The sequence below is a fragment of the Paraphaeosphaeria sporulosa genome, assembly GCF_001642045.1.
Source record: "Paraphaeosphaeria sporulosa strain AP3s5-JAC2a unplaced genomic scaffold CC84scaffold_15, whole genome shotgun sequence".
Classification (NCBI taxonomy): domain Eukaryota; kingdom Fungi; phylum Ascomycota; class Dothideomycetes; order Pleosporales; family Didymosphaeriaceae; genus Paraphaeosphaeria; species Paraphaeosphaeria sporulosa.
The window spans coordinates 399804-411880 of NW_017253374.1; the positions used below are offsets into that span (position 1 = coordinate 399804).

The 12077-nt window shown below is 52.1% G+C and overlaps 5 protein-coding genes across 5 annotated transcripts; 1 reads left to right on the forward strand and 4 right to left on the reverse strand.

Moving 5' to 3' along the window:
• Positions 1-94: 94 nt before the first annotated feature.
• CC84DRAFT_1104449 (uncharacterized protein) lies at positions 95-2401 on the forward strand (the record flags this gene model as incomplete). Its single annotated transcript, XM_018175057.1, has 5 exons — positions 95-186; positions 244-281; positions 334-1408; positions 1453-1699; positions 1814-2401. The coding sequence occupies 5 exons, from the start codon at positions 95-97 to the stop codon at positions 2399-2401; spliced, it is 2040 nt and encodes a 679-aa protein (XP_018029683.1).
• A 648-nt stretch (positions 2402-3049) lies between these two features.
• Positions 3050-4452, reverse strand: CC84DRAFT_1104321 (alcohol dehydrogenase; the record flags this gene model as incomplete). The annotated part of the gene is made up of 3 exons (XM_018175052.1): positions 3050-3840; positions 3905-4147; positions 4314-4452. The coding sequence occupies 3 exons, from the start codon at positions 4450-4452 to the stop codon at positions 3050-3052; spliced, it is 1173 nt and encodes a 390-aa protein (XP_018029684.1).
• Positions 4453-4967: 515 nt separating this feature from the next.
• On the reverse strand, positions 4968-6006 carry CC84DRAFT_1200019 (uncharacterized protein). The gene has a single exon (XM_018181649.1). It carries the CDS (start codon positions 5909-5911, stop codon positions 5213-5215), a length of 699 nt encoding a protein of 232 aa, XP_018029685.1. The 5' UTR covers positions 5912-6006; the 3' UTR covers positions 4968-5212.
• Positions 6007-7168: 1162 nt separating this feature from the next.
• Positions 7169-9074, reverse strand: CC84DRAFT_393221 (uncharacterized protein). The gene is made up of 4 exons (XM_018186026.1): positions 8601-9074; positions 8155-8545; positions 8003-8099; positions 7169-7951 (listed from the first exon to the last, which is right to left on the reverse strand). Exons 1-4 carry the CDS (start codon positions 8906-8908, stop codon positions 7374-7376), a joined length of 1374 nt encoding a protein of 457 aa, XP_018029686.1. The 5' UTR covers positions 8909-9074; the 3' UTR covers positions 7169-7373.
• Positions 9075-9906: 832 nt separating this feature from the next.
• CC84DRAFT_1264303 (uncharacterized protein) lies at positions 9907-10920 on the reverse strand. The gene has a single exon (XM_018185300.1). The coding sequence runs from the start codon at positions 10904-10906 to the stop codon at positions 9974-9976; it is 933 nt and encodes a 310-aa protein (XP_018029687.1). The 5' UTR covers positions 10907-10920; the 3' UTR covers positions 9907-9973.
• Between the last annotated feature and the right edge of the window lie 1157 nt (positions 10921-12077).

Sequence of the window (12077 nt, forward strand, 5' to 3'; positions counted from 1 at the left end):
CACTTGGATTCCAAACAGTCCCACAATCCCACACCACCGCTCACATCACACGTCATGTTATTAGCGGGACACGCTTCCGGTCTGCCACCTCACGATGCAGGACGATAACCCTCGCACACAGCGCCTACCCGTGAACCCGCGCCGCCGGAAAGTTGCTCCAGAGAATAGGAAGCGCGTGGCTCGGGCGTAAGATACTTCGTATATCTCAATCGGGTGGTATCATCGGCTCTGACTCTCTCATAGGTGCAACAGCTGTAATGTACGCCGCGTGAAATGCTCGGGTAAGTCCGGCCCTCGCGTGGAGACTGTGCCCTGACCTTGCATCTATCCCAGGCGACCAGCCTTGCCAGCAATGTCGAGCGTGCTCGAGAGAATGCATTTATCCTGCCGAGGAGCCGCTGAAAGGAGCTTCTTTGAAAGAGGAGCTAGACCGTCTCCGCAAGAAGTGTGATCAATTGGAAAAATGCCTCCAGGCAGTGCTTCCAGAAAAATCAGCCAGGGATAGTTTGCTCCACAGTGTGGAATACGCAGACACGCCTCCTGCAGCCTCGGTATACTCGGGATCCTCTGCAGTCGATGATTCAGAGACAACTGAAGGCCGTATGTTATTCGACCCCGATGGTAATATGCGGTTCTTGGGGGAAACATCTGGCGCGACTTTCCTTGACCTCCTCAAGGCGTTCATGTTGACGCTTGTGCCGTTAGCTTTTGTATCAGATCCCGATCCGGCTATTCCTGAAGATGGATCGACGTTCGTTGCCTCTATCGGGCGATATCAGACTTTTGACTCGCGACCACTCCTCGATCTTGACGTAGATCCATTTTGGCTGCCCACGCGCACAGAAATGATCATGATGCTGGCTGAGCTGCGATATCATATCCAAGATGGCAATGGAGATTTCCCTTCCGGAGGCATCTTCTACTGGGGCGACCTTAGCTCTATGCCTGAAGCCATCACTTTGACGATATCCCAGTCAGAAGCTGCGACTTCAGACCGATATCGCTACCTTGCCTTCAACCATGTCTCATTCGCCCTTGCAGCTCAGATTTTGAACCAGTCGCTGCACCAGGGTGAAATACATGCTGGAGATGCTTACTTCAAAAGAGCCAGGATACTCATCGGCAACCCTCTCGACACCGTGCGGTTCACATTGAGAGATGTTCCTGTACTTGCTTTGATGGCCTTCTATTTGATTGAGATTAATCGCCGCGATGCTGCCTACGTATACACGAGCTTAGCCATGCACATAGCCGTTACCCATGGAGCAGCCAGACATTGCGTAGACGAGGCCAGTAGACGGGTTTTTTGGAGTGTCTTTGTTCTCGATCGATGGCTTAGCTGCCTCATGGGTCGGCCGCCGACACTCGCTGATGAAGCCATTCGACTTCCTTTACCACTCGATGCACCGTAAGCATGGCCTTTGCCATTCTGACTCTGGCTAATCGATACAGCAATATGCCACCTTCGGCCGGTCTTCGTGCTCACGTACAGCTCGCACGTATCTCAGGATACATAGTCTGCGAGACCTACAAGATCGCACCAAAGCAACAGGACACAAACCCAGCAGCTCCTGATGTTGACAGGCCACTGAGGATGCTGCATGATTGGCTAAAGCACCTGCCGGCTTCGCTACAGATGCCTTCGGACCAGCCAAGTGCGGACGCTGCATGTTGCATCCTACATATGGCACACAATCAGGTAGGACTTGTTTTCCTTTCGCCTTGCCCTTATCGACTATACGGAGGTCGATATTGGCGCCGCTATTAAAAAGACTCGACCTAGACCTCTGAGTCTCGCTGACGTGGTTTACAGCTCATTCTGATCACCACCCGCCCGGTTCTGCTTACGGCGGTGAAGCGTTCCGTAGCAGAGCGGTACATGAACGCTTGCAGTAAACTCGAGCAGCAATCACAATTCAACCACATAGATGCATGCTCGAAAGCTGCACATCGCAACATACACCTGGCGCAGTGGGTCATGCAGCTGTACCACACGAGGCGACTCCTTCAAGCGGGATTGCATTTCGTATTCAATGCGGCCGTCATCCTTCTCCTCAACCGCGTCCTGCGTAACGACTTGGCCCCTTCAAAAGAGATTGACTTTGCCATCGACGTCTTCGCCCGACAGTCTCGCATAGGGACTAACTACGAACGGGACTGTCTGCAAGTTCTGAACGACCTGAAGATACTGATTGAGCGATTCTTGGCTGGATCGTGTTCAGCGCAACAGAATTATCCTGCAGATCCTACAAGCGCATCATCAAGTCTATTCCACGATACTCACTTTGACGTCTCGCAGGACCGGCAGGCTTTTGCAACTGACAGCGGCAATGTGCACCAAGAGCTAATGGCCTGGATTCAGGATGATAGCTCTCAATTACACAGTAGCTTTCGGATCTAGTGTTGCGCTGATACCAATTCGAGGCCGCATGCCCAGCATGTCCGATTGTGAATCATTACCGAGGATTGATGCTCAGCTCGCTCCTCCTATTATATCGCGTGGTATGTGACCATTGGAGCTAGTCCCGCTGCTCATATCCACGTCTCGATTCGGCTAAGTCTTGCGAATGCGCCTGCATACACAATATTGGGTACAGTACCCGTGCAGTAATGGATGGCTCGATGAGTCGACTGACGAAACGACAAACTGCATGACTGCAGAACCTTGGTTTACATGTGCATTGTTCAATAGCATACTGTACGGTCGAGAGAGGCTATGCATGGACCCAACAATGTCCAATGCACGAGCAGTCCATCGCGGCTCAAAATCGACTGGAGGCTATGGTCTACAATGAACAAATCCGATGAGACAAATCACAGACCACATTTGTACGACGTAGCCCTGTGGAATTAGCCAGCTGCCCTCTCAAGATCTCCTCGTGCGTTTGTGAGGCCGGCCATCACTTTACCAACATCGTCAGCTCAAGTTCTGCATTCAACGAAGATGGGAGGACCTACTTGGTATCCGCAGATTTGGATGTGCCATCGTGGCTACACACACAGGTCAGTAAATCGGATAACGAAATACAAGGAGTATAACAGGGTAAACTCACTTTGTTTTTGCCGGACCCAACTTGAGCTCCTCTTCTTCCCAGGGAAAACGAATTATCACCTTCGTCTCCAAATGCTTGTCAAACTTCTCGTACATTCTAGGCGCCTCCTCAATTCCGACTTCAGCGCTCACGATAAATCCTGGCTTTGCCCTTCCGCTCTTGACTAGCTCCACGAGCATTGGGGCAACCATTTTTGGATCTACTGCGCCACCTTGAATCCGGATGCCTTTCGTCCAGAAGGCAGAAATCGGAAAAGTGATATCCGGATTGACCTTCCCTGCGAGTGGAGCTCCCTGGGTTGAAGCTTGAGCCATGTACACTCCCGGAATACCGAAACCGCCGCCAGCGGCTGTGATCTTGGATGCCTCCTCAATGATGAAATTATGTTGTGGTTTCAGGTCAGCGTTTATACACTCATATCCACAGCAGTCGACGGAGCGAATGACACCGTTCGGCTCGAGAAGTGAAATCTGCTCCGAAGCTGGATGGTTCGTGAAGTTGATTGGAATTGCGCCGATGCTCGCCGCCTTTTCGAGCCGTGCTTCGACATGATCGATGGAGTACACTTTAGAAGCACCGCGAAGCAACGCCGAATACGCACACAGAAGGCCCATCGGACCAGCACCAAAGACCGCGACAGTGTCACCCGGTTGAAAACCGCTGAAGTCCAGCCCGGTCCAGCCAGTAGCAAAGATGTCGCTCAAAAAGAGGAAGTCAATGTCGCTGGACTGGCCTTCTGGGATTGGAATGCAAGAGTTGTCGGCCTCAGGAACTCGCACGAATTCCGCTTGAAAGAATACAACGTCAGCGCGCAGTCGTTGAGAAGTCACCGTTTGTTTCGTATAACTTACCTTGGCACCCACCATCATGGCCGAAATCGTCGCCGGCGCCGTAGAAAATGAAAGGTGGCACCCTAGGCTCGATGTTCAAGACGCCGTCATCAGGGCTGTCGGGAACGATCACGCGATCGCCAATCTTCAAGTGTTTCACGTCTTTTCCTTTCTCTACGACAATGCCAACTGCTTCGTGGCCCATTATCCAGCCGGGCTTGTTGCTTCCAAGAATTCCATGGTATATGTGGAGATCGGACCCACCTGTCAAGGTAGACATCAGCGCAGTTCTGAGAAGCGCTCCAGAATGCCGGCCAAGTGATCTTCAAGATCTCCGAGGATGTTATTATCTTCGTCATTTAGAAGGTACTTGACGGACTGAGATACTCGTCCTTGCGGCAAATGTTGGGTGCAAGTGGAATATACGTACAAATGGCGGATGTAGTAATACGAACGATCACATCTTCCTTTTCGACCAGACGTGGGCGAGGCACATCTTTCACGGTCATATGGAACGGTTTCCCCTCCCAAACAACAGCGCGCATCGTATCCTGTTTTTCGACGGTCATTTCTAACGGAAGATGAATATGAAGTAAACGAACAAATGACTCAGGAGAAAATGCTCGAGGCTCAAGTCAACAGAAGAAAAAAGGCTGATGGATTTCTTGTATCAGAAAAAGCCTTCTCGGACTTCCTATAAGTACCCAGGATCGGGCTTGTGTGGGCAATGAGCTCGTAGGTCTAGGGCATACTCTTGGCTCGATGATGAGCTCAGGCGGCGGCGCTGCTCGTGATTGTAGTAGCGAGCTGTGCCTCTTGTGGCTTGTATCAGCGAGCTGAGGCTCACATCATTTAGGGCAGCCTACGATGACGGAATCTTGGAAGGCGATAGATATTCTTCATTGGTACGCCATCAAGAGCTGTGAGCATCAGCCCCAGCTCATATTGAAATCGAGCCTTCGAAATTTGCGAGTAATACTTAGAGAGGTTTCCAGGCCAAGTGCAGGACTGTGAAGTACCGCTTTCGCGGAGCATCCGAAGGAGCTGACACAGTCCCTCATGGGTACATATAATATGATTTGTTCAGACTACACCAAAATACTGTCTCTGAGGTAAATTTTACATATGGAATAGCTCTTCTGCCCTCTTTTTGGACCCATATAGCCTAGCCAGTGACCTTACGATAAGTGGGCCGTCAGCCAGTGAAGTGTGACCATCGAACGTCAGCCAATTCTTACCGAGCCTCACCACTATCAGGCCCACAGACCACCATCAGCAACACGTGCGGGCAGCCAATTCTTGAGGACGCTTACTTGACCAGTGCCCATCTCAAAGCTTACTTATTGCCGAACGCTGGTGCCACAACCCACACATCCCCTCCCTCCTCGTCCCCAACACCGGATCCCTCTCCGGCACGGGCACATCCCACACCAACCTCTCCCTCCCCTTGTGGTCTCCACCAACAGCGAAATCCCACTCATTTCCAAATGGATAACTTCCCATCATCTGGAAATTCTTCCCAATCGTGATGCCCTCGAAAAACGCTCTTGCATTCTGCTCATCCCGAATGACATTCCCGTTCTCATCCTTACACTGGAAGAATGCAAACTCCACCGGCCCAGGCCGCGGATCGTATGTCTTGTGCGCAACCCCTGCGGGAAGAATGAAAACATCGCCTTTCTTCGCTTCGATCCATATTCCGCCGTCTTCGTGGCCGTTTCCGTGAGTGTGCGCCTCTGCGTCGTCGGAGGTATCCGCGACACCGAACCGGATCGTTGCGCCTTCGCCTGAAATCACCGTCATAGCCTCGTGGGCGCCAGAGTGATAGTGCGAGGTCTGTGTAGGTCCGTAGCGCGCGACCCATTGCGACTCCCAGCCATTCGACTTGTAGAGATCATAGAGTTGTGTGCAATTGAAATCAGGTTTAGATACCTTTTCCAAGAAGAGTCCGGGGTAATGGATGAGGACGTGTGGAGAGTTAGGGATGAGGGAGGTGGGTTTCAGTGCGTAGGTGCGGACTTCGACCATGGTTGGGGTATCGTGGTACTGGATAATGAAGGCCTACGTTGACGTGCGCAGGTTGCGGTTCAAGAAATGGGAGAAATATAATATTGCCGGAGATAAGCGCACTCGGTATTGGAAATATGTTGTGAGCTGGGGTGGCTACCCCGCCCGCACTACGGTACCGATACCGTAGCGCGGTGGTCCAGGAATATGACCACATTGAACTTGTGAAACTCCGTCTTGGGATTCTTCTAAGGTGTGCCATAGCGTTTGCGTTTTGGGGAGTCTAAGATGACGACACCCTACTCACGCTAGTAGGTATGATATCTTCGCAGAGAGCGACCGCACTACCCTTTCCAATTTCTCCTACACATTACTCCTTCATGAGCTAAGCCTTATTCAGATATTCTATCCGTTGTGCAGAATTTGTATTTCCATTTCGAATTGAATCAGGCTTGGACAATGTTTGAGCGAGCCTTTGGATTGGCAATCGTGTGCTCTCCATTTTCGACTTGTGATTGTTTGCGAGTACGTATAAAGACTCTTTACGACGGAACGCTGGTGTGCTATAGTGATACTAAGTGCTACAACCTCACCTTCTGCTAGAGGAGCCGTCTGCTGTTCAGGCTCTGTGCACCCGTTCCCTGTACACAAATTCGTCTCCAAGTTTTCCGAACAGGTCAAGTTTGTGGTTGTGTCTGAAGAATGGCCGACGAAACTGGAATTGTTTGCGTTTGTTCGTGACAAAAGCATGGCTCGGCGGTGGGGGCCGTCGTACCTTCCCGGCCAAAGGCGATTAGTGAAAGTGAATGACGTCGCTCTCAATCATGTGCCCTCAACAACACAAGTATCACCAACGCCTCAACGACGGCTTTTATCACGACGTAGTTTGTCTTGTCATCGATTTTATTGCAGGAAGTTCGTATGCTTTTATTTGAAGACTAAATACTACAAGTACTGCAGGATGACCCACGCCTGTCAGTTCGTTGATACGAGGTGGGAGTGGAAACTTCCGCGATGACCACGCATTCAGGATGTAGACTGAACACCATCCCTCACTACCAGGCAGCCCCCAAGGTGCATTAGTGGCTTTCTCGCTGACTTCTCACTGAGATCTATTACAAGCCCTTGGGACTACCCAACTTTCTGACTAGAATCATGACCTGCCAGCGGAACGTATTGAGACTTACTTTTACCCGCATCCGTCGAGCGGAAGTCGTGCGCGCGACCTCCTTCTCCACCGGGGGACAATTTGGTCCCGTACAAGCCAGAGCTGATCTGCTCGGTCTCGACTCTATTAGTTGATCCTTTCGGGGAGCATTGCACCTCTTTGACTACCTCTCGACCATGATAGATGCTCCTCCATCTTATAGACAAATTACCGGCCACCCCGTAGCTCTCGAGTTCGGCTCTTTGACGCTAGCATTACGGAAACAGTACGCCCAATTCCATTTTATACTTCAGGTACTCAGCAGCACAGATTCACTCAGGGTGACTTGCCAGGAGAAGCGCTCTGCATGGTGGTGGTAGCACTGGGCAGCACACCCAGTCCAGAATTCCTATGCGAGAATCCTGGGAACGGGCTGTTCGCTGTCACACTCCGCACCATCTCATTCGCCCTCTTCCCTTTTTCCAAGTCGGCCGCCCATTTCTCCGCATCTTTTCTACTCTCCGTGCCAACGTCCGTCGGATCTGCGCCCTGGCTAGGAACGGTACGAGACACGAGTCGGCTCCGCACGACATTGCTGATAACATTACTGCCGAGACTGCTTATTGAATTGAACAAGCGGCGTCGTCGCGAAGAGTGCGGTTGGAAGGAGGGCTGCGGACGTGCGGGGATCTCTTCTGGGCCTTCGAACATGGTGCTGGCTTGCGACTGTGCGAACCGTTGGAGCGTAGACTGGCCGACGGAGGTGGAGTTCAGATCGTGGTCGCGATAGTGTCCTCGTTTTAGTGCCTGGCTTATACGGTGCGCAGAGGCGAAGGTGTATACGTTGCGCTTTTGACGGGGATGGCCTCGGGGGAGAATAGGCTTGTGACGATGCCAGAAGGATTTACGGAACACTGCAGACTGAATTAGAGGGTTAACTCGTAGGTGCACAGTGGGTGGCTTACTTGGACGGAGACTGGCGGAGTTGACAGCAACCAGTGCGATGGAAAGCTCACGTGCGCCCCAACGTGCGATAATGCGGACTGTGATATTGGGAACGACCTGTGTAGCTGTCAGCATTGAGTTCAGAGGGTCGTGCTGGAAGGGTTAGACTGACCGTCAGCGAGACGCGAGTGATGCACGCAGCCATGACAAATATACCAGATGATAGCAAGGCGAAGACCAACAGTCGCCTGTGCAAAGGCATCCGGAGGGTCCATAGAAGAGGAACCGGTATAGCGAGAAGAAACGCGTCCGTCGTTGCGTTGAAGCAGCTCAGCACAACGAAGAAGGACGGCGAAGCAGTGCACTTGTCGTCTGGCAGCGGCTGTACACGGAATCTCCGCGAGTATGGCAAACACATCAAACTGAGCATGAGCGTCGTCGCAACGGAACCGCATACGCACAGTATGATGGTGAACTTGAGCAGCTTCTTCTGCCATGATCCGAACGCGAGGCGCTGGTATAGGATGATGACAATGGCTTTGAGACTGAAGACCATGACGATGCTGGGAAATGTTCAGCCAGTGTACCCAATAATCGTGCACAGCGGTTGATACATACTACGCGTATAGCGTGATGATGTAGAACTTAGACCCCCATTCTGCGCCCTTCACCTGCTCGGGAGTCAAGGCCCACACTTCATCTGGCTTGTAGTCAATGTTGGTCGCTGTGTAGTAGGTGCAATTTATTCCTGCGATGATGACAGCCCAGCAGAACAGTGCGATGAAGGCGAACCCGTCGTCGATTCCCAGGCCATAGAGTCCGAAGGTCCGAATTCGCACGGCGAACCGCATCACTACCCATAGCGATCCCAGCGTAAACAATGCCCATATCTCGGGCAAGAAGTGTTCGTCTTTGACGGGCGCCATACCCCCGAACGACAGTGGAAGACTGGTGTATCACCCATCGATACGCATGTTGAGACACCTGCATGTTATGTGATGGCTGGCAGCATGAGCACTAAAAGCAAGGTCAGAGCTGTGAGCAGGTCTGGGATGGCCCGCCAGAAACCTAATGCGGTGAGACGGACTCGCGTACTTGCAGCGATAACGTGGTCATCGCGACGTTGCGGTTCGGTCCACCTTCCCCCAGTCTGCTGCGGGGCCGCAATGGCATTTATCGGGACTAGCATACACCTGTATGTAGTTACGGAGGAGGCTCCGTACAAGGATCTAGTCTCCAGAAAACGGCACCGGAGCCCATGAGAGGCCGAGCCGAACCTTTGGCGTGCATGGTTGTTCTGAGTTGGTTAGGAAAATGCCTCTGTGCGTCTGCTAAATCCACAAATCGGCAGGTTCCGGTGTGCATGGTGCATGATGCAGTTGACAAGCGACATTACGCGTGCTCGTGGGCTAGAATTTGGGATCGTTCGAGGTTCGCAGATTGGGTGTCAGATTGGGTGTTCAATGGTTCATCGAAGCAGCGCTTAGTGTTTTCGCGGAGGAATACCCGTAGGCGTGAGTCAAGCTATACTAACTTGATTAGGCTAGAGTCCGCTGTCTCCGACGGGAGCGCTTGCGTGGCAAGACCTCACTCCTCCTCAATTGCACCGAATAGTCCGTTTCCCAGCACCTCAATCCCTGTGCCATCATCTAGCAAAAGATGTGTTGTGGTATGTGACTACATAAGAATTCTACATTAAGAAGCTGAAACCACAAAGAATCGATCTAAATAGACCATAGTGAAGAGCGCAAAAGCGGCTCTACAACAATACATACTTGATCTTATCAGCGATGCAAACTTATAGTAGACAAGTAGTATGTATCTCTCACTGTACGGGACACATCCGTCAACGCTTCACAGCATGTCAATCGTGCAGCGCAACATGGACACTCTCAATTAATTCAAGAGCAAAATCTATAGCAAAGTGGTATCTAAACGACAAGAAGAGAACGACATCATTCATACATCACACCCCGAAAACCGCATCCTGCCTAGAAGAACTCGGCGTGAGCATAAGGCGTGTGCGGTAGCAACGTCTCATATGCAGAGTTCGGATCCCTCTCCACGATACTCATACTCCTCTTCCCATTGACAGTCCCATCAGTTCCCGGCGCATTGAAGCACGCGCCGCCCTTATCGAGGCGCTCCGCAAGGTAGGCCCTCGCGGCGTTCAATTGGTTGCCCATGCAGCTCGCATCCTTGCCTGTGTAGTCAATCGGATGCCCATTGATGTCGTAGTTGAGATACGTCCCGACCTGTGCAAAGTCCTCGGTCGGGTTGTTGTTCGCGTAGCTATCGGGAACGCAGGAATCCGCGTTGATGGCGTTGTTAAAGACGTCACCGTTGGAAAAGGCGAAGCCGTCGCGGTCGTTGCAGTGCATCGACTCGTGGCTGAACCATGTCTTGCTGGGCGCGCCGCCGCAGAAGATGCTGTTCCCATCCGAGTAGCCACCACCACCACCAAAGCCGTTCATTGTCACGATATGAAGAACATTGCTGCGTGCTCCGGGCGGCACAGTGCCCATGCCGTCGATAGTGTCTTGCAGGCTGAGCTCGGCGTTTGAGCAGCGGCACAGAATCCAGGGATCACGGCCGGACGGGCAGTCCTCATACGTGACGTCGTAGATCTCCAGATCTTGGAGTTGGCATTTGGGGCGCGCATCGGTGTCACTGATGGCTTCTCGCGCTTTGTCGTAGCAGTTCTGAGGGTACCGTCCAGCATCCCACTTGGTTGCGGAGCCTTTTACTATCGGCGGGATGCGGGAAGGGTCTGCGGTGAGGGCATCGAAGTTGTCCAGGAGCGCTGTCTTGGCCAGATCCCGCTGGCTCAATTGCGACATGCCATGGGACAGGGGAAGAGTATGAGCGCGGGTGCTGGTCGCCAACGCCAGCGCGACACCAGCAGCAGAAATAAATCGAACCATGTTGGACACAAACGAAGAACAACGGAAGTATCAAAAAGTAGCTGAGTAGTACAGTGAATCGGAACCTTGATGCTGTGAAGGTAGATAGCGGACTCGCACGAATATCTATATACCTCTTCTCCGTTGTCTGAGCATAGGATGAAACAATGTTTCCACTCCGTAGTCTCTTCTACTATTAGACACCCCGTGGAGATCATGGCAGTGACATGCACGCTTCTCGCAAGATCCTTCCCACTCCGCCGCCCCGTGGACTCGAGGGAAATTTCACGAGGCCTTGTTGCGGGGGGAGCAAAGCTTTGCGAAGCGAAGTCCGCAGTTACAAGCGCAGGAATACCTTAACAAGGCGCGGATCGTCAGACTGGCCTTCTACCAAACGTATGTAGATCAGTTTCTGAACCAATCATTTCACAATGATCGACACAATATCTAATAATCCGAGCCTTAGATGTGAAATGAGCAAGTCTTTTCAGTGTATGCAGGCACGCCTAAAGCAGCTTTTTGTTTCATGGAGGTGTTTCGCGCCCGAATACGAGTGCGCTAGACGGAAGGCCGCAGCATATGGGGGCCGGACGTCGGACGCCTCGACCAATGACAAGCGACGCGACGAATAAGCGTTTAAGGTTATTTAGGCGGGCAGGATCCTGGGCGGAGAGCTTAAGCTGTGCAATTACGGATGTTAGAAGCACTGACGACGAGCTGAAAGGCATGTGGTGCCATCGATTAGGTTCACTGCGCCACTACGTCATGAGAGTAAGAGATTCACTCAGACGACCGCACACCGTACACCAGTGGACTCCGCACCTAACACATTGCGATTCAAGATGGTGCAAATCTATAATATCACGAGCTCTAGTTCCCGTTCGTAATAGAACGCATAGGTCGAGTGCGACCTCCCAGCCTCGCCGCTTCCACAGCACATCACAAAGTCTTCGTTGCACCCTAAGGCGTAACCCCTACACTTGCCCAACGAAGCTTTAGTCGCCAGTTTGCGATAATGGTAAGCAAGCGGTACGAGCGATCCATCCAACACAGCATTGCCCCCTCCAACACACCCAACATGCCCCGCCAGGATCCAGACTGACGAGTCAATCCCACGTCCTCGGCCGCTCAAGCGAAAACAGAAAAAGCTGTACTTTGTCAGCTACGCACGCTCTGCATCCGCTCCAGTCCA